The 20,593-nt window shown below is 34.1% G+C and overlaps 1 protein-coding gene across 3 annotated transcripts in view; it reads right to left on the reverse strand.

Moving 5' to 3' along the window:
* Positions 1-938: 938 nt before the first annotated feature.
* CDK6 (cyclin dependent kinase 6) overlaps positions 939-20,593 on the reverse strand; it is a 131,882-nt gene continuing 112,227 nt past the window's right edge. Inside the window, exons 6-9 of one of the 3 annotated variants that reach the window (XM_032235517.1) lie at positions 15,940-15,990; positions 12,199-12,334; positions 10,120-10,262; positions 939-7,332 (exon numbers count right to left, since the gene is read on the reverse strand). In XM_032235517.1, the coding sequence (XP_032091408.1) occupies positions 7,152-7,332; positions 10,120-10,262; positions 12,199-12,334; positions 15,940-15,990 (511 nt within the window). In that variant the 3' untranslated portion in view covers positions 939-7,151. Of the gene's footprint in view, positions 7,333-7,700; positions 9,824-10,057; positions 10,263-12,198; positions 12,335-15,939; positions 15,991-20,593 lie in introns of those variants that run through there. The other 2 variants (XM_032235516.1, XR_004256870.1) reach the window with 2 other exon arrangements.

Below are 20,593 nucleotides of genomic sequence, written 5' to 3' on the forward strand. Positions count from 1 at the left end.
CAGAACTGTATTATGATATTTCTGCACATATTTTCTTAAACATTCAAATATTTAATGAAACTTTCCTAAAATCTCTATAATTAATGACATCTACTAATAAAGACACTTAAGTAATGTTGAGATATGTATATAATTAGTCCAAGCAGCCCACCAATATTTTTATAATATATAATATTTCAAAAGTTGTAATATAAAACAAGTTCATATCTAGCCATAAATGTTATTGTTTCATACAGTACATTTCTACCCTTGCTTAACAAAATAGCAATAGCAATAGCAATAACAGTAGACTTATATACCGCTTCATAGGGTTTCAGCCCTCTCTAAGCGGTTTACAGAGTCAGCATATTGCCCCCAACAACAATCCAGGTCCTCATTTTACCCACCTCGGAAGGATGGAAGGCTGAGTCAACCCTGAGCCGGTGAGATTTGAACCGCTGAACTGCTGATCTAGCAGTCAGCCTGCAGTGCTGCATTTAACCACTGCGCCACCTTGGCTCATGTAAACTACTTGTAATAAATGTTCACAGAATTTCAGCATTGTCATTATTGCAGAATGTAGCTATAATATAGCATGGATACTCTAAAATAACTTTTTGATGTAATATTGGAAGAATATATGTAGTTTGATCCATGCTGTTTCTTTGCAAACTGATCTAACATCACCTAGTTGAATAAGAAACACAGATTCTTTAAACAGCAATAACTATGTTCCATCAATTTATGCATCTTTGAAAAACAGCTGTTGAAGAAGTTTTAGATTGATGATGCTCTTATCCAAAAAAGCAGGACATGACTGAAGAACAAAGTACAATCGCATATTACATGTAATGCTCCACTGAAAGTGCAAATTTTTAATTTGATGAAACTTTTATTGCAATTATTCAAAAATCATAAATGGATTTTGATATAAAAGTGACTTAATTGGGACAGAATCATTCTGATGTTATTCATTTATTTAATATGCTGCCATCTCATATTAAGAGTTCTAATGGCTTAATTCTAAGGGTTGTGTTTAACAGAACAGAGAAAACAATTCTAGATTGAACAACATAATATAAAAGCCCCATTAAGCACATACACCAAATTGTAAAAGTATTAGATGCTATAATTCTTCCTTATATCGCACTGGAGAGTTCAGATCCATTTATAAAGTCTTGGAAGATTCTGCTCAGAAAGGTATGCATGACTTTTTCCACTCACAACACACTCAGTAGTAACAATATTTGGGGTGGAATATCTTTTCAATTGAAGACAACTTAATCTTTGGCTGGTTCTGTGATACATAATCACTCTCTTTTGTGGATTGTTTGATTTCATAGGCAAAGTTTCACTTGTTGTTTTTTTATAGCGGTGGCAATCCATGTTATCTTCAGGTCAATTTTTTTCCCCAACTGAGAATAATTTTGTGATTCATCAGATTTTGTGGAAGGCTACAATTATATTACATTGCTTTCAAATTGGGCTAATGACAAGAAAACAGAAAAAACATCTAATGATCAGAATAAAATAATTTTAAAAACTGGTCAATACCAATATTTTAAATACTGTAATACTGTAAACCAAGAGTTTAATAAACATCCATGTATCTCAGGTTTAATCAGTATGTCCTCTTAGAAAGAATCTCTGAACACATTGAGTCCCTGCTGAACTAGAATTAGGTGCAGAGACATCCAATTCATATTTTTTAAAATCATCAATGGCCCCAGTTTCTAAACCAATTTCGTATTTATTTTGTACAATGACAATAAACACTATACTATACTATAATAATTAACACGTAATGGGTTTCATCAATATTTCACTTCTTCCTCTCCTTTTAATTTATAATAAGAGAACAAAAAGAAACTAAGACTTAACAAGAACAATTCTTACCTTAATCCACAATTTTTCTCTAAAACTTTATACACAAGCAGTGGCCTAGTATTATTGTAGTATAATTTGTTATTGAAATTAAAGCATGGATCATTCATGGAACTGATGCTTTTAAACGTCAGCTCAGTATATGGAATGTGTTATTTAATTTGTAGTTAAACAATTAGGCTACTCTTTTATACTGCCTCTTGTGTTATGCTAACAACATTGGTATAACAGCGACTATCCTCAATCAAATGTCTTCTGCTGAACAAATTGTGTCTAGAAGCACAGTAGAATGTTTTTTTCCTTGGCATCCCCATTCAACAAAGGTAGAATTATTTAACCATTGTCACATAATTTTATTTTTATATACAGAGTTATCAAAGCTAAAATGTATCAGTTATCATGGACTCATTTCTAAAAACTACAAAAAAGAAAAAAAGAAAGCTTATTAAATCTAACTAATTTTCCACAAAATATTTTACATTGTATTGTTCTATAAATTTTACTCTATTTAAACTTATCAAGTTCACCTATGTTCTTTTCAAAAACAAGATCTAAAAGATATTATATCCAACAAGCTTTGTCTCTTTAGTGGCAAAATACAAATATTATACTATGCAGCTTGTTCAGGTGATTTATTTAAAATTCTATCTCTCTTTTAGTCTAATAAGATTAACAGCTCACAATCTATAATGAACATTTAAAAAAATGAAAACAATAATGCAAGAGTCCAGATCTCCTACACTTACAATTTTAAGACTATATTTTACACTTTATCTCAGCTCCAAGTAGCTGAGAGATCCACTTTAGTTAACTTGTAACGTACATCATTTAAAATAGCAATCATTTACACTGCAGATATACAATAAGGTGGAAATAAATTTTGACCCTATGAATTGGGTTTGAGTGCAGTTACTAACCATGTATCTTCATTAAATCAGCCAGTTGCTAAGCAAGAACCTGAGACTGCAATTTTTTTGTAACTGTAAAGACATTTAAAATTCACTAGTTTAGATGGAAGGATTTCAAGAGAAATTCTGCTTAGGGACACAATCCTCAAACTGTAACCATCTAATAAATAGCATTGCAATCCTGAAGAAAAGTCAGCTGATTGAAAACCCTCAGGTTTAATTCTAGGCTTGAAAGCTCAAAGCAATTGAGTTAGAGCAGGGGTGTCAAATTCGTGTCCTCACATTGTCCTCACGTTTGTTAAATCAGGGGTGGGCATGGCCAGCGTGTGACGCATCTGGGCCCAAGGTTTGTCACCCCTGAGCTAGAGAAATAGCATCATTAGGATAATTCAATCAACATTTATACCATTAAGTGAGTCAGCCAGCTGTGTTAAGACACTAGCTCATTCTCTCATTGTGCGATCACCCTATTCTCAGCGGAGTGTAGAAAACCTGGTATACATAGAATTGTTCTTTATTCGTAATTGCAATTGCAATTCACTAGAATGTGATTTCTCAAAAATAATGTCATTATCACTTACTCAAGTTAATAAGGAAATAGAATCTATGTATAACCACTGAAGTACCCATGGCCTGGAATTATGTGCAGAATTTGCTCATTCTCTTGTCTGAGGAAAGCAGCAGATTCCTCACTGTGTGAACATTAATTCCTTGCTCAGAAAAGAAAAATAAAAGGCCCATGAATGTAGAATTCCATACAGTCTCAGAAACTTAACAATGAAGCTGCTTTATAAAATTTCCACTGATATACTCTAGAACAGAAAACTTTCTTTAGGATTATAATTCAAAACAAAGTAAATATAATTTAACTTCAGACAGAAAACTGGTAATCATGTATTTTTGCATTTCCAAAATATTATGAATCATAAAAATATGATTATATAACAAAATAAAATTAAATGATGTATGCACTGACAAAAACATATTTTGATATGACAGAATATATAGACATTTTTTGCCACTTTCAAAAAATGAATTTCAAGTTATAATATTCAACCTATAGAATCTTACTGAGTAAAATATTTAATCAATGAATGGTCATATTCTTAGGAGGGCAAACTGAGACCCAGAAACCAACTTCTTTGCTCATATGGTAAGCATATACAGCAGATGCACACAATTTGAATCACTTTAGTACAATAGGGCAAATAGTCTCTATGGACTGTAGACACCTAAAAAGAAATAATTTTAGAGGTGCATTCCAACATGCAAACAATAATATACAGCAAATAGTAAAAGTGTAAAAATATAATTCACTGTTTTAGGTGTTCTACTCCATTGATATCTTACATCAGACTGATCATTAAAACAAATACACTAATAGGGTTCATATATTTTTTGAATTTGCTCACACAAGTTGCTAGTATGATTTACAAAAAAAACAAAAAAACAAAAAAAACAACCTAAAATGACTGAGTTCATATAATATGCTATAACATAACCCAACAGACTATTTTATGGATTAGCAGAACATGACGATCTAGCCACTGGCACTGTAAACAGTTTGAAAAGTATAGAACATATTTTGTAAAAGGGGCATGCTGATTTCTTATATTCACAAATCATAGGCACCTTAATAAGCCATAATGAGATCAATATTGTAAATGCACTGTTATAGAAATGATATAATGTGTACTTTCATCATGACTCACACAAATATTCACATTCTTTGATGACAATACAACTGTCATTTCCCCTTCACCAATCTCTCAACAGATACATCTGCAACTGGAAGACACTATCAATGGATTGGAGAAACAATAGATCCTAATAAATCAAAGTTTGTGATGCACAATGCATATCCTTCAAAAATGGATGTTACTAATTGGAAATTGTCAAGTTAAACCAACCAACACTGGGTTTATGAAGAATATATTGTGCATGGCATCAGCAGCCAGAGGATTTGCCATCCGGATGAGAGTTGAGAGAAAAGGCTTTATTTAGTCTTGGATAGTCACCTTTAAATGACATGAGTTAATTTAGACTGAAAAATAGTAGATGGCATAATTATCTCTGCCACTTTTCAAACATCATACCCTGTTGGTAGCCACTGGTTTTTCAATTATTGCTAACTACTTCTATCCAGGCTAACATCTGTGAAATGAAACGAAATGTTGATTTTGTTTCAATGCCTTTGTATCATTTTCTGTTTCTCCTAGGTTATGATGGTAAATTAGTTCTTCCGGACTGTCAGTTAGCTTCATCTGCCTATATTTCTTCAAGATTATTAGGTTTGAGTCCTGGTATTTCATCAAACCTATTTGTTCTGTGTCACTCATCTCTAGTACTGTTCGCCCCCACCCCCAATTCAGATCTTTCTATCCTGAGTCTTTCAGCACTTCACCAATTTTAGTCTAATTGTGATGTGAGTTGTACTTTCATTTTTCTATATGCTTTAAACTGAAAACATGCTCCTTACATATAAAATGGAAAGAAACTCCACAAATAAGTAGATAATTCACTGCAAGTTCTTCATGAATTTTCTGCACAGTGTATAATGAAAAAAATATAAATGTGAATAATATGTATGTACAGTATCAAACATTCCAATCTTGAACTTAGTACTTGAAAGGGTCATTGATTTCAGTAGGTGAAATGTCCATTTAGCAAGTGGAGGACCACAATATTTATATGAATGCAACAGCATAAATAGTGAATGACCACTTCTAAACATGTCCAAATTATGTTAACTGAAAGCAAAATACCTGTTTTATTGACTCTGATATTTGCAACTATTGGATGATTTAGACATGTTCATCAAAATGGAAGCAAGCAGCAGAACTGTAAGCATGCGCCTAGAAATTTGCAGTTCTAATTTTTATATACAAAAATTCCACTAGAATTTGTAATTAGATAAATAAAAAGAAGCAAACAGACTGCAAACTTGAAAAAACAATATTTTCCCTGCAAGATCTTTTAAAATGTATATTGAAACTATTCAAAAGCTTTTATTGCTAAATATACAACTGGCTGACTATATTAATTTTGGACAAAGCAACATTATGAACACATTGTGCTGAATATCAAAAGAAGGAAGCAAATTGTTGGATAAAAGTCAATATTTATGTATCAAAACAGTCTTCAAAATAAGGTTTTAGAGATTAGTAACATGCAAAAAAGAAGTTTATTAGCGTTTAGAAAGCTGGCAGAGGAGATTTAAGCTTTGAGTGCCTTTCAGCAGCTACAGTTATTATAGAGATTTCTAACAACCTGCTTGGTTTCTATGCTGGGAAAAGAAGGTGATAGCATATTCCCATTCTCTTCCCTACTTGCAGTTCTCTGAGCTACATGCTATTTCCTGTTCTTTGTGATCAGATGGATGCTTAAATTTAAGGGTATGCTAAGGTCTGCTTAAATATATTTGAAATTTCTCCACACTAACATACACTGTTTTCTGAAATCCTGACTCTTACTTATTCCATTTAGTTTGTCACTTTCATGTGTTCTGCAACTAAAATTATATCTATATGTATTAAGTTAAATATAATGAATACAAAATAGTTTTTGATGATTTAATAAAATATGTGTAGTTAATTTATCCTGACCTCATGTAGGGTAGAAAATTTCTAAACCACTAGCTAAAAGCTTTTTAAAAAATACTGTAAGTATGCTTAATCTTTTAAAACTCAACATGGTGCACTGGATTATTGAATAAACTTATATGCAATACAATAAAATCTATAAGCCATAAAGAAGATACTGTTAAGTGCAAAGATACCTGAGATCGTATCTTTTTGGATTTAAAGTAATTGTAATTTCTAGCAGCCAATAAATCTGTACAATGTAATCTGTGAATAATGTATGTGTATTTTATATAAACAAGTAACAAAATGCATACATGAACAGATAACTTTCAGCAAGAGGGATAGTCATGAAAATGATTGACAGCAAGCAGGACCAGCTTGAGATATATTGCTGTCCAATAGGTTAAAGTAAAAGATACTAAAGATAAATTTCAATGTAACCTTGCAATAGAATCAAAGATGCTAGAACTCATTATATGTTATCTTAGACTGCAAACTTTGAATTGCTATGCAAGCATACAGTATATTCAGGCCAAGAACGAAGAATCCTATTAAAAATTAGACTAGCTAACTGAAACAATTCTCATAAACAAAACAAACATTTTATGGTATGCTGGTGAACATATAGTTGGTGCAGGTTACAATACACACACAATACACAAAAGATTCATATCATGCTGCAAGAAAACTTTGCTGGAATACTTTTTCTCAGCATCTGATCTATTGCTCTTTAGCCCAAAGAGCTGTATGTATGGTGGGGTCCAAATGTGCAGCAAGGTTTTGAGTCACTCCCACCTCAAAACTCCTTAGAGGGTCTTCTGTCACATCCTAAGGAATTACTGTCAGAAATGAGAAAGTGAAAAATTCTCCTGGAAATTGCAAGCCCCTGTTGAGTTTTAGGGCAAGAGCCAAGGAACTGAAATGGTGGCAGGAGAGATTCTTCTGCAGGTATTCCCTGAGCTAAGTCTACGCCAAACCTAAATGAACACACATAAAGTTGAATAATTTCTATTGCACATAGTTGGTAGCATGAATAGCAGAACAAATAGTCTTATATTTCTAAAGAAAATATCTTGAAACTAATAGAAGCAATTAGATGTTCAGCTTAGAACTATATGATATAGATGTAATAACTAGGATACATCAGCAAAGGTAGAAATGTAAAGAACAGAGGATACTACATTTAACCATATTCAACTATTAATTTATCTAGTCCATACTATTTGTATTAAACCAACTATCCAAGGTTCAAGGTAGGTTTGTCCTTTCTAACTATACATCAGAAATACAATATTGGATTTTCAGCATTTGGAGCTCTGCCTTTTAACAAGTTGTTCCTTGGTATTTCTTCTGGTCAGCTTCACTGCTTCTCCACAATGTAAAACTTGGAAATATAATAGGCTACTTGAACTGCTCATATTTGCAAAGTATATCTACTGTTGCTTAGTCAGAAATAATTTCATTGATATTTCCATAAAACACTAAGCTCTCTTAAATTCAATCTGGGTTAGAATTGCACTAATAAAAACCAATAGTAACCAATGGTGTTACTCTACAGAAGTTCAAGATAATTGCAAAATGTTGGCATAGCAGAGTTTCAGTTTCTGGAAAATTATTTGAAATAGATACGCAAACTGTGAGAAACTTCTAAGCAGGGCATTTTGTTTAGTAATTTGGATGACTAGTCTTGACAGAGGACATTATATAACAAAGGGATATAACAAAGAGATAGTCACATGAGCTTACCTATGTTCCACTGAGAACAAATTATTGAGATACACTACTTAGGAAAACAAATCAAAAGCAATGCTGAATTTTTGGACTCATGCACCTTTTCACACCATATATAGGCTACAAATAAAATGAATGAATATTATACAGGAAAAGATTGACTTATTCCAGGAATTAATATTCAAAGTATGAAGAAATAGTTGATACAACTTAGTAAACAGAAAAAGATGATTAGATAGCAGAGCAACAATTATAATAGGTAAGAATACAATTCATCGATTGGTTCCAATAGCACCTGTATCTTCTGATTTGTTGCAGCCATTAATATATTGGCATTGGAGCTATATTAGATGCTACAATGTGGGACGTGGATTAAGAAGATTTAATCAAATCATACTACAAAAATAATTTTTCTTTTTAAAATTCTATTTTTTTTTACAAAAACTCTAAAACATACAGACATTTAATGCAAGATTTAAAATACTTGTGCTAACATATCCATGTGACTTATTCATTAACATTGGCTTTCAAATAAAGCAAATGTGAAAGGCAAAGCAGAGTAGAGCAGTATGGTTTTCTAATGTTTTCATATAGAAAAATAAAATCTATTGAATTATATTAAATGTCAGATTGGAAGCAAACTTGAAACAAACGTGAAGGCTATGTGGTCTGATGCCTGAGTTAATTGCAATAATGACATACAGGCTTGAATGTCAGCTATGAGCACCTGGTTTCTCATTGCATAATCCACTGCATGTTTATTCAGAAGTAAGTCTCAGTAAATTAGATCCATGTTTACACCACCATACAGTACTTTAGCATAGTACTTCCATTATAATCCCTGTGGATTTTACTCTATTGTCCCAGAGATTTCAAAGGCTTTAAATATATCTGCAGTTGAATAAAAGCACATTTTGTTCAAAATAATTTACCCTCAAGAGAAAACCATACAAGACTGCAGATTTTTTTTTAATGTGCTGTGCAGAAATTCACATGTGATTCAATGGCAGTTTAGTCTCACATAAGTGGAAATAGTTTGCAATTTATCAAATAATCAATTCTATAAACAGTTGTGCCTCACTAAATTTAACAGGGCTTATTTTGGAGATTTTTTCAGGTTGCCATTTTAGTTTATGTACACATGTGCATGTGTGAGTAAGCAAAATTAGGTGTTTATATATACATACAACTATATATGAACACTTATTTTTGTTCTTATTTCATCCTTGAATCTGAAAATGATAAATCTGAAATTCATAACTTCCAAAGTCATAGAAGTATATACTATCAGAAAAGATAAAGATGAAATGTTGTGCAGTGATTGACATAAATTTAGATGATAGGAAAGATTGCTACAAATTAATTTCTTTAAAACCAGCTGTTCCCTTTACCATATGTATATTATTAATATTTGAATATTAAGTCACAGACACAGTAAAAGTTATCATCTCTCATCTCTTATTAGGGAAGGAACCTGTGGATTATAATAGCCAGATGTATTTTTTACATTTTTCTCTTAACGTTAGGGTAGAGAGATTAATAGCTCAGTGTCACTCTTTTAAATATTACTTCAACAATATTTCTGAATTCATGATCAAGGAAATAAACAGCAAAACAAACTACCACCATAACTCCCAGAGAAGGGGCTCGTCAAACTTCAGCACCCAGAAACAGAAATCAAGTCATATTTTGGCAGAGACTCTGAATTCTTCTAATCCATGGTGGCATCGTTCAATGCTAGGAGAAAAAGGCAGCAAAACTGATCAACAGCTTCTTCATCTGGTAGATTTCGAGATAGACTAACAAATACCAAGCTACAGTGAAATCTATTTAAAGTTTTTGTATCTTGAATTGTTTTGACATGCCTAACTATGTTTTTTTCCCTTAGAGAGGCAAAGCATCATTTTGAAGAACTACATAATTATGTGGAGTCTTCAAGAAAGTTTTCAGACATACAATGATGCTTTTTACCTTTAACAGTGATCTTATCAAACTAGTTTGTTTCTCCTTAGGTTAGCTTGATAAAGCCTTACAGTGAATTCATCTCTGTGGAGTTTTGACTGGAGGACACATCAGAATCTGTATTCTCTTTGCATTTCTCCAAGTCATGAAAATAAGGATGGGTCAAGGCATCATAAGCTGATATTCTCTTCATAGGATTGAATGTCAGACATTTCTGTATAAGATAGAGAAAACAATTAATAGAGGGCAACACTGATGGATCCAGCAACTCACTTTTTCTACTGCTGATGATTTAATAAGAAAAGACACAGATTTATTAGATAATGATCTTTTTAAAGATATATTTAAAGTTTTTGTCTATATTGTCATCAGCACTGCTTTAAGAGGAGCAGCATGTAATTAGCCTTGACTTATTGGGAAAAAAGCTCTGCAAAATCAAATACAGGTATTATTTGAAAGAGTGGCCTACAGAAAATCAAAGAATCTTAAATTAGATTGGAAAAATAAATAAATAGGGAGAATAATCAGTAGTAAACTGTTTGAATACAAGTAATTCTAAATTTACAATCATTTATTTAACAACTGTTTGAAGTTACAATCGTGCTGAGAACAGTGATGATCAGTCCTCACACTTACAACCATCACATTACCAAAATCCAGGCGCCTGGCATGCATTTACAACAATGGAAGTGTCTTGGGTTCACATGATTGTCATTTATTATCTTCCTTGGAGGCTTCTGACAAAATTAATAGGGAAAGCCAGATTCACTTAACAACCATGAGATTCCCTTAATGACTGGAGCAATAAAATTACAAAATTGGGCACAACCTAGCGATGAAAGTTTCAACCCCAATTGTGATGGCAAGTCAAAGACTGCCTACATTATTATCAGGAAAACTAAAGACTCATTAGGAGTCAAATTCAGTCTGAAGATGACTATACTGCATCATTAACAATATTAATAAAGGTACTAAGTAAAATCCCTAACAAAACCACATGAGTTCCGAAATATTAAGGGTTATTATACCAGCAAGAAAAAGTTATATATTCTGCAATTCTACGGGATATATTTAATTTGCTCACAAGTTTCTTAAATGATTAATATGCATGTACTCTATGGGTAATATTTAGTTTCATGCACTATTGTAATGCACAACAGTTATTACACAGGTTATTAAATTACAATACATTTTGAATGCACAATTTGATAATTTATATTGATTGATATACTAATTTCTCAGTACTGCAATTATTCTATCTCAGATTTTTTTTTTGTTAATGTGTTAATTTGACCTGTGAAAAAGAGAACTATTTTCCTACAAAACTTGTTGAATGAATTACAGAGGTAAAATAATGGTGCCACTAATAAAGAATCTAAATCTTGTTAAATTATTTCAAATAGAGTGTATCCTCTTTTAAAATATTACTTAGGAAAAAGCAGACATCATCAAACAATTTCATTTATATTAACAGAAATCAATGGTAATAGCAACCCAAGATATGGCATTGATATGGTACACCGGGAGTCTGCTTATAGTCAATCATGATGCAAATTCTTTAAGAATGCAAACAGAATACATTCAGTTATTGATATGAATTTTTAAATATAACTAAACCTTTTAATTCAAGAAGAATTTAACACCATCTTTTATTGTGTCGCACATTCTCCAAACCCTAATAAATACTATGGGCTGCTATCAAGGGGAAGAAAAAATTCGTAGGAGGTTCCAGCAGGTGAATGCAGTTATTCTATACCCTTGACTAAAGACCCACTCCTTTGGGATAACACAGCCTAAAGTTGCCTTTAGTAAGACAGGAGGCATAAAGTTTAACAATAAAAACAAAAAAAATAAGTAATTTTTTCACAGTCTCCCTTAAAGAATTTTGTGATTGCTGGGTGTTCTTGATTTATTCTGTGTAGTGAAGATGAAGTTGTGGCTTTAGATTTGAGATTCTTATCTCCTCCCAAAATTTATATTTGAGGATATTTCTTGATATCTCCCAAGCACTTCTGGTTTTTATTTGATGCTGGAGAAGACTTCCACATTTTTTCTCACCTCAGCAACAGATAATTATACTGTGTATTGCTGACTTTTTTGGTCTGTGTTATGCTGCTTATTTCTAAAATTTTACTATGACAGATACTTACAAGTAGCAAGTCTTTGCCCAGTTCATCAATATCTGTTACAAGAAGTTCAATGGGCTGTGGGGATTGAGAAGCAAAAGCATTCCTTGGGAGGGCAACATCAATAGGCCAATCTTCTTCTTCAGGAAGACCAATTACTCTGTAGAGAAGATAAGAACAAGCACTTATTCCAGACAAAATATTAATTCTTACCATATTTGTTTCAGTCTCTGGTGATGGTTCTCAATTGTGAATTTTCATTCATTTATTTAAGAGCTGTCAATATAAAATTGTAGAAGCACCTTACATTAAAGACTTTCTTTTAAAATGACAACTGAAATGATAAAACCTCAATTAAAAAGTAAACAAAATAGATGGTTTTAGAGCACAGGTCTCCAATCCCCGATCTGCAGACCACTACTATTCTGCAGTCTGTTGGCAACCAAGTCACACAAGCACAGGTGAATGAGGGAAGCACCATTTGCGCAAGTGACTTGCACGCACACATGAACACCCCCCCCCCCAAGCTGGTCTTTGGGTTTCCAGTGCTCCAGGCCGCATGAAGACCAGCTGGCCGCTGCGAATATATGTGCTGGAAACCAGAATACCAGTTGGTGATGGTGAATGTGCCGACAGAGAGGGCTCTGTGTATCACCTCTGGCATGCGTGCCATAAGTTTACCATCATGGGCATAGATGATTCGAAGTGGAGCTGATGCCCTTTAAATAGTTTAGGAAGACCTATTAGTCTCATGTCCAAATTACTCCTCCCTGGAATGTTCAATTATTCTTTATTAGAAAATCAGTTTGAAGATTTGGAATAGGAACGCATGTAGTATCTCATAACTGCACATTAATGTGGTCAACACCATCAATATTAAACAAAATTCAGTGTACACTGCACCTTAAAATATAAACAGGGAAATGCTGTATACAGTCTAAATATATAATCTAAAATTGGGAATGGTAAAGTAATACTGGAAAAAAAGAAAATGAAATATATGTGGTCATTCATACAATTATAAATTTGCTTGAAGTTGCAATTGAGAATTTAAAGAACTCAAAAGCTTTATAAAAAGTTTTTTAAAAAAGAAACATGGCATGTAACAGATGAAAAGTTGGCTATTTAGTTCTGATTTCACTTCTTCTTAAATGCAACACATAGACTTTATAATGGCAGTTAATATAGTACAAGACACAAATTAGGTTAGATGATTTGGAATTAAAAACCTATGCCACCAGGGTGCAGCCTTCCTCAGGTTTTAATAATTTGTTTATTTTATTTTTTTCCTGAAAGATGTACTAATGACACCAGTGGAAGATTCGTCCTTTGGTAGACAATGTGCCAATCTTGACTATCGAAGAGTCACATGAGGTTTCACTGATTCTTGCCAGTGCTGAAGGCACACTGCAGGATAAGCAGGAGATTTGTGGAACTGTTGTACAAGTATTATAAAACTAAAATTTCTTTGTACCACATAATACTTTTTCTAGAAAGCATTGCTATCTACTTTCATTTTTACAGTTAGCTTTATTGTAGGAAATTTATATCAATGAAATAAATCTTAAGATTGAATACAAAATTTACTGCTGTTAGATTTTTACAGTGTATTTATAATTTATATACACTGAATATCCTTAGATCCAAGAACATTCACCATTATTCCTTTGATTAGCATATTTCAATATGCAGAAATTGTAATGAAGTCCATCTTAAAATATATTTAGCATTTCCACTCAAAAAATCAGTATAGGGGACTGTGGAAACATTTGAACAGTAAGAAAAATCACTATAAGCTTTAGAAAGCTGGAAACATTTGAGTTTTTTCCTGCAAGAAATCTATATAATAAGAAATGTTCAAATTGGCATTTGCTTTTTCTGATTAATGGATAAATTCTTTTCTTTGCAAGTAGCTGCTTTAAGTAGAAACACACAAAACAGGGTATATTCCTACTATTCTTGCTCTTGACATTTACTGACCAGAAATACCACAATGTGTCATTTTATTAACAAAAAACAAAACAAAGCAGCAAGACTGTCCTGCTTCTTGTATTATAAGAATAGAGTAAATGTAATAAAGCTAGACATAAATGAGCTATAGGATAACTGCCAGATTCTGAAAAAGGAAACCACTTGAACCTGCGTTTTAAAAAAATTGCACAGAAAAAACTATTCAGTGCATGACAAATTAACCATATTGATGATTCAGAAACTATGGTGTAAAGTGCGGAAATGGAAGCCAAAGCCAACAATTGAAAACATTTAATTCAAAATAAAAATATCTAGGAAATAGGTAGATGTGTGTATATTATACCCACCACCTTTATTATTTGTACAAATAATTCAAGACAGCTTGAGTTATTTATACAAATATACTCAAGCAAAAATATCCAAGGCACCTTCCTGTTTTTCCCACAAAAAACGGTGGGGTGCTTTGGATTGTGAGAAAGTGACTGGCCCCAAATCTCCCAGCTGATCCTCATGGCTAAGGAGAACTCAATGGTCTCATGCTTTCTAGCTTAGTGCCTTTCTATCCACTAGCCCCATGATGGCGAACCTATGGTACGTATGCCCTGGTGGCACACAGAGCCATTTTTGGTGGCGTACCAACTGTCAGCTCCAGCATGCGCCAGCTGATTTTTCGCCACTGAGAATTTAATATATTCAATGTGGAACAGCAAAAAGCGAAGCAAAATTAGGAAGAATATAAAGGTGGCATTTTTCTTTCCTCCCCCCCCCCCCTTTTTTCTTTATGCCACCTTGCTCTAATCCTATAAGGGAATCCATACATAAAAGCGAACCTCTGCGTGCATATCGTTTACTTGACCAGAAACCAGAATACTTAATTTAATATACTACCACATTCACAGCATTGCTTCATGTATATTGATACAAAGATGAAAACTTGAATGCTGTAATAGAATTGATTTCCATTTGAGTTTCTTGATACAACAAATAGTATAAATGAACCAATCTGCAATGGGATACTTAGCTTTATCATACTAGATCTTTTCTTTTGTCTTCATTGGATCTTTGATAAGAAAAAAGTGCTCCCTTAGCCTTCTCCCACTCCACTTCCCAAAACCCTTAAGAAAGATGGAGCTAATAGCAAACTGGGAGAAGGAGAAATACTTGATTTCCTATTTGGCTCAGATGAAACAAATAAATGTCAATGACTACCCCAGGCAGTACAGCATAGAATCATAACTAGATGATTGATTAATTTAGAACTGAAGAAGTAGAAGCAATAAGATTATCATTAAACATTTTTGAAATTATGAAGGATCTCTAAGAATAAGCATAACTTTTATAATTTGTAGGATTCACACTTCAGCTATGCTGGCAGAGAATGTACTTTAAAAATTAAATGAAGCAGTAAAGTTTGGTGGCCTCCATATACTCAGACTTTAATACAAAGTCTTGTTGAAGAAAGTTTGAGAAAGGAAGATCTAATTTTCTCCACTGAAGGATGTACTTGGTCAGATCCAGGGTGAGTTAATTGTATGCAGTTCATATTGAAAACAATGGAAATTATTTCTGCCTAATCATATTTCACTGCTATCAGTGGGACTTGCATGCATTGTATTCCTGATCCAATCATCTTGGAATACCTATAGTGTAAATCAGTTTAGAATCAATAATCTGGATTCCTGTGTAACAAAATGAGTGAATACTGTATTAAACAAACGAACAAACAAACAAACAAACAAAAAACAATTAATTGGCAAATGACCTTGACAGAAAATGCAAGAAGCTGGAACTTACTCAAAGATTTTTCCTAGCTGATCAACATCAGAGTTACCACGGAAAAGCGGCCTAAAAAAAAAAGAAGAAAGCACATACATTTTTAGCACAGTAATTAAAATATACTTTTAAGATCACCGGTCTGGCTTTCTTCAATTTCTCACTGCCCCAAAGCACACATTTTGAATCTCATCCAATGCACCCTGTTCCCAGAGTTCAATACTGAACTTTTAGAAAGCTGCTTTTCAGTCAACTTCCACCACATGGCAACCAAAAAAAAAAAAAAAAAATCAGTATGATCACCAAGGCAGAAAAAAAACCCATTGTTTATTATAACCCCTCTAAAGAAAATGTTTAAAAGTTTTGATTTGTTTTTAAAGTCACCTGCTTTATATATTTCTCTGTTACAATACAATACTTTGGGTTAATACAGAATGCTAATTGCAGACACTGAGAATTTGATATTAGTAGATATAAAACATCATTTTATTTTTCTGTAATTGATGGATGTTGGTTACTGAAACCATAGACACAAACTCAGGGTTAATTTGAGGAAACTCCCTAAATTCTGCAGTTAAAAAACCTCTTGTATTAAATTGGCAATTTTGCAAGACTCATACCAGTTCTTGAAGAATTATTAATCCTGAGCCAGGCATGAATAACAAAGCATTTTTAACAGATCAACTCATTGGAAACCACCTCACAGCATGACAAAATCTAGCAAATATGTTACATAGGAAAGGGAAATTCATGTTTAGCAAAGAAACATTTCTAATCCAAACAACTTTATAGAGCCACGAGAGCAACTCTAGAACTGCCAATACAGCAGCTTCAAATTCTGGTCGGAAAGGCAGATATGGAAACAAAAAAAATTAACCTCCAAAGTCAAATGTCGAGTAGCTATGTGTCATTCCAAAATTCTGTATGAGAGGACGTTTGGGGAAAATAAAACACCACCATCTTACTTAGATACCTTGATTAAACATCTGCTTGTGATATATAGCTCTGAAACTTTGTTTTTTATTTCTTTCAAAGAATGCCAGAACCTATATTATTACAGTTTGGGATATATAGAACAACTCAGAATCCAAAGGCTAAGAAAACACTTCTCTATAAAAATTTGTAATTCAAAAGTTTATAAAAGTAATCTTTTTACTGAGAAATAACAGTTCTCAGTTGCCATAGTATAGAAGAAGCATGCTGCTAAGCAGCAAGGTCAAACAAGCAGGTTTATTCTACCACCATCCCACCCCATTTAGAAAAAAGGTGGGGTGGGGAGAAGAAAGGAAGAGACCATGTTAAGAAAAGGCATAACATCATTCATGAGTTGATGGAAGTCAGAAGGAACGTAGAAGCCATGCTGAGATATATATAGAGATAGAAGAATAGAATAGAATAGAATCTGGAAGGGACTTTGGAGGTCTTCTGGTCCAACCCCTTACACACACACACACACACACACACACACAGACAAACACACCAGGTATACTATAACTCTGCAAAGTCTTAGAAGGAAACAATGGATGGCAACTAATCAAGGAAAGAATCAGCCTGGAATTATGGAGAAAGGCCCTAACAGTTAGAAAATTAACCAGTGGGACAGCTTGCCTTTAGCAGTTGTGGGTGCTTCATCATTAGAGGTTTTCAAAAAGACTGTCTGAAATGATATAGGTTTTCCTGCTTGAGCAGGGGGTTGGACTAGAAGACCCTCAATATCCCTTCCAGTTTCTATTCTGTTCATTTTCTATTCTTTTTTTAATTATATTTTTTCCCTTCCCTTCTATAACCAGGGCATAACATAAAGCAGTGAACCTGAAACTTTATGTAAACAAAACATGTGGTCTCTATTGAATTGCCACGCTCCAGATAGGGTTTAAATATTAAGCATAACGATCAAAATAAAAACAAGATAGGAAATAAAAACTAAACTAAAAATAACTTGGGTTGAAATCTGGTCAAAATATAATCCCTCTTTATTTTTAAAGCAGAAAATAATAGAATGATTCAAGCAGCTGTCTTTTGTCATTTCTCTTTTCTACCTTTGTAGAAGGTATTTGCCATTTGCCATTAATTAAGGCTTAATATTGACCAACAGGATCATTTTGTCCGATTTTTATTATTAATGCCAAGCAGTAAAGGTGCCAATTAAAGTGATAAAAAATACCGGCCCCAGTAATTAATTTCAATCTGAATGGTAAGAAAATAGAATTTCTTACCAGAAATAGATAAAAGAGGAAAGCCTACTTTAATACCAAATTACAGAACTACTAAAAGAGTATGTGTGTATCATTTTGTGCCAATGTATTTAATACACACATGCACACACAAATAGATACTTCTTTGGTGTCAATGTAACATTAAGAGATAAAAAACCAAACAAGATTAAGAAAATCTTGTTTATTTATATAATCCTAAAAGTAAATAAATGTATAAATAAATGGCAGCTGAAAATATTATGCAATTCTTTTAAAGATTTATGCTTATAGTCATACAGTCATAGTCATATAGTCAAAAGCAAACAAAAATCATTCACAGATTTTAAATAAACACATCTATAAGAATAGGATGCATACAAGTAGACTTCACTTACCAACAATCATTGGGCCAGAATTTTCATTGCTTAGCAATGCAATTGTAAAACACTACAGGTAGTACTCATTTTATGACAATTGAGCCCAAAATTTATGTGAGACATTTGTTAAGTGAGTTTTGCCCCATTTTATGAACTTTCATGCCATAGTTGTTAAGTGAATCACAGCAGTTGTTAAGTTAGTAACAATTGTAAAGTGAATCTGGCTTCCCGATTGACTTTGCTTGTCAGAAGGTCACAAAAGATAATCACAGCCTAGGGCATTGTGACTGTCAGTTGACAACTGTCTGAATTTTGATCATGGTGATGCAACAATGGTCATAAGTGTGAAAAATGATTATAAATCATTTTTGAGTGCAGCTGTAAGTTCAAACGGTTACTAAATGAACTGTTGTAGATCGAGGACTACCTGTATGTTGTGGCCTTATATCGCCTAGCAATAGCAATCCCAATAGTCCCTTGTTAAACCAGAATCACAAGTCATTAAGGAAGGATCTCCTGGCAACTACTTGCTGGCTTCCAACAAGCAAAGACAACGAGAAAGTTGGCAGGAAGTTGCAATTCTCGGGCAGTTTGCAAGCAGGCCAGTGGCAGGTAAGTGCTGTGGACTGGGGTCAATTCAAGCTGTAGATGTTGAAATATGATGTAAGTGCTGATGCCTTTTGCAGAGGTGGAAGGGCACGCCACCATGTGGCTGCCATGGTGTGAGCATAGCCAGCTAGGTAGAAGTACCGGGGGTGGTTGGGTGGGAAATAACTGCATATTGGCACTACTGAATATGAAATCCCCAGAATCTTGAACTCTGTAGCTGGGTTCAGAAGAAAAGATGGTAGGAGTGACAATGAGTTACGGTGACTTGCAACCTTCCCTGCCAGCTTTCTTTTTTCGATTTTATTGTATTTCTATGCCGCCCTATTCCCAGAGGGACTCAGGGCGGCTCACAAACCAAGTCGGGAGGGGGGGGGAACAAACAGGAAAAAAAAAAAAAGACAACGAACAACACAACACCACAATTTTAAAAACAATCAACAGCCACACCATTCGAGTGGGGACAGGAACTCATCAGCCCCAGGCCTGTCAGAACAGCCAGGTTTTTAAGGCTTTGCGGAAAGGGTGGAGGGTGGTGAGGGTCTGAATCTCCATGGAGAGCTCGTTCCAGAGGGCCAGAGCAGCCACAGAGAAGGCCCTCGTCCGGATGGTAGCCAATCGGCATTGGCCCATAGATGGAATTCGGAGGAGGCCTAATCTGTGGGATCTAATCAGTCTGTTGGAGGTAATTGGCAGCAGGCGGTCTCTCAATTACCCAGGTCCAATACCATGAAGGGCTTATAAGTGACAACTAGCACCTTGAAGCGTATCCGAAGACCAATAGGCAGCCAGTGCAGCTTGCGGAGGATAGGTGTAACGTGGGTGTACCGAGGTGCACCCACGATCGCTCGCGCGGCTGCATTCTGGACAAGCCGAATGCTCTTCAAGGGCTTTGCTTAGGGAAGCCAGCAAATGAAAATGGAGATCATGATACTGCAACTGTCATAAGTTTAAGATGGTTGACAAACGCCTGGATTTGATTGTGTGATCATATGAATATTGGGACATCCACAACATTGACAACCACTTATGACCCTCACTCGTTCAGCGCCATAAAAACTAAACGGTTGCTGAATGAATGGTTGTTAAAAAGGAAATGACTATCTGTATTGCTGCAGAAAGAATACTGAAAGAGATGTGGGCTGGAATATTAGGTTTCTCCATGGCAGAAGGGCAGGTGTGTTCTGCAAACACTGTTATACCTTTCCTCCAATACCTTGAAGGAAAGGAAAACAAAGTAAAATAGGCAAAAGAAAGATTTCTATAGTATGTAGGCAGATAATACTGAATAGGTAACCTTTTGGTGTGAAGTTTCCTGATTATTTCTGCCAGTATTGGCTATGTAAGTCATCTGATCTTAAGAGCTCTATTAAATACAATACAATAGCAGAGTTGGAAGGGATCTTGGAAGTCTTCTAGTCCATCCCCCTGCCTAGGCAGGAAATCCTATACCATTTCAGACAAATGGCTATCCAACATCTTCTTAAAGACTTCCAG

This window comes from Thamnophis elegans, chromosome Z (assembly GCF_009769535.1).
Source record: "Thamnophis elegans isolate rThaEle1 chromosome Z, rThaEle1.pri, whole genome shotgun sequence".
Lineage (NCBI taxonomy): Eukaryota > Metazoa > Chordata > Lepidosauria > Squamata > Colubridae > Thamnophis > Thamnophis elegans.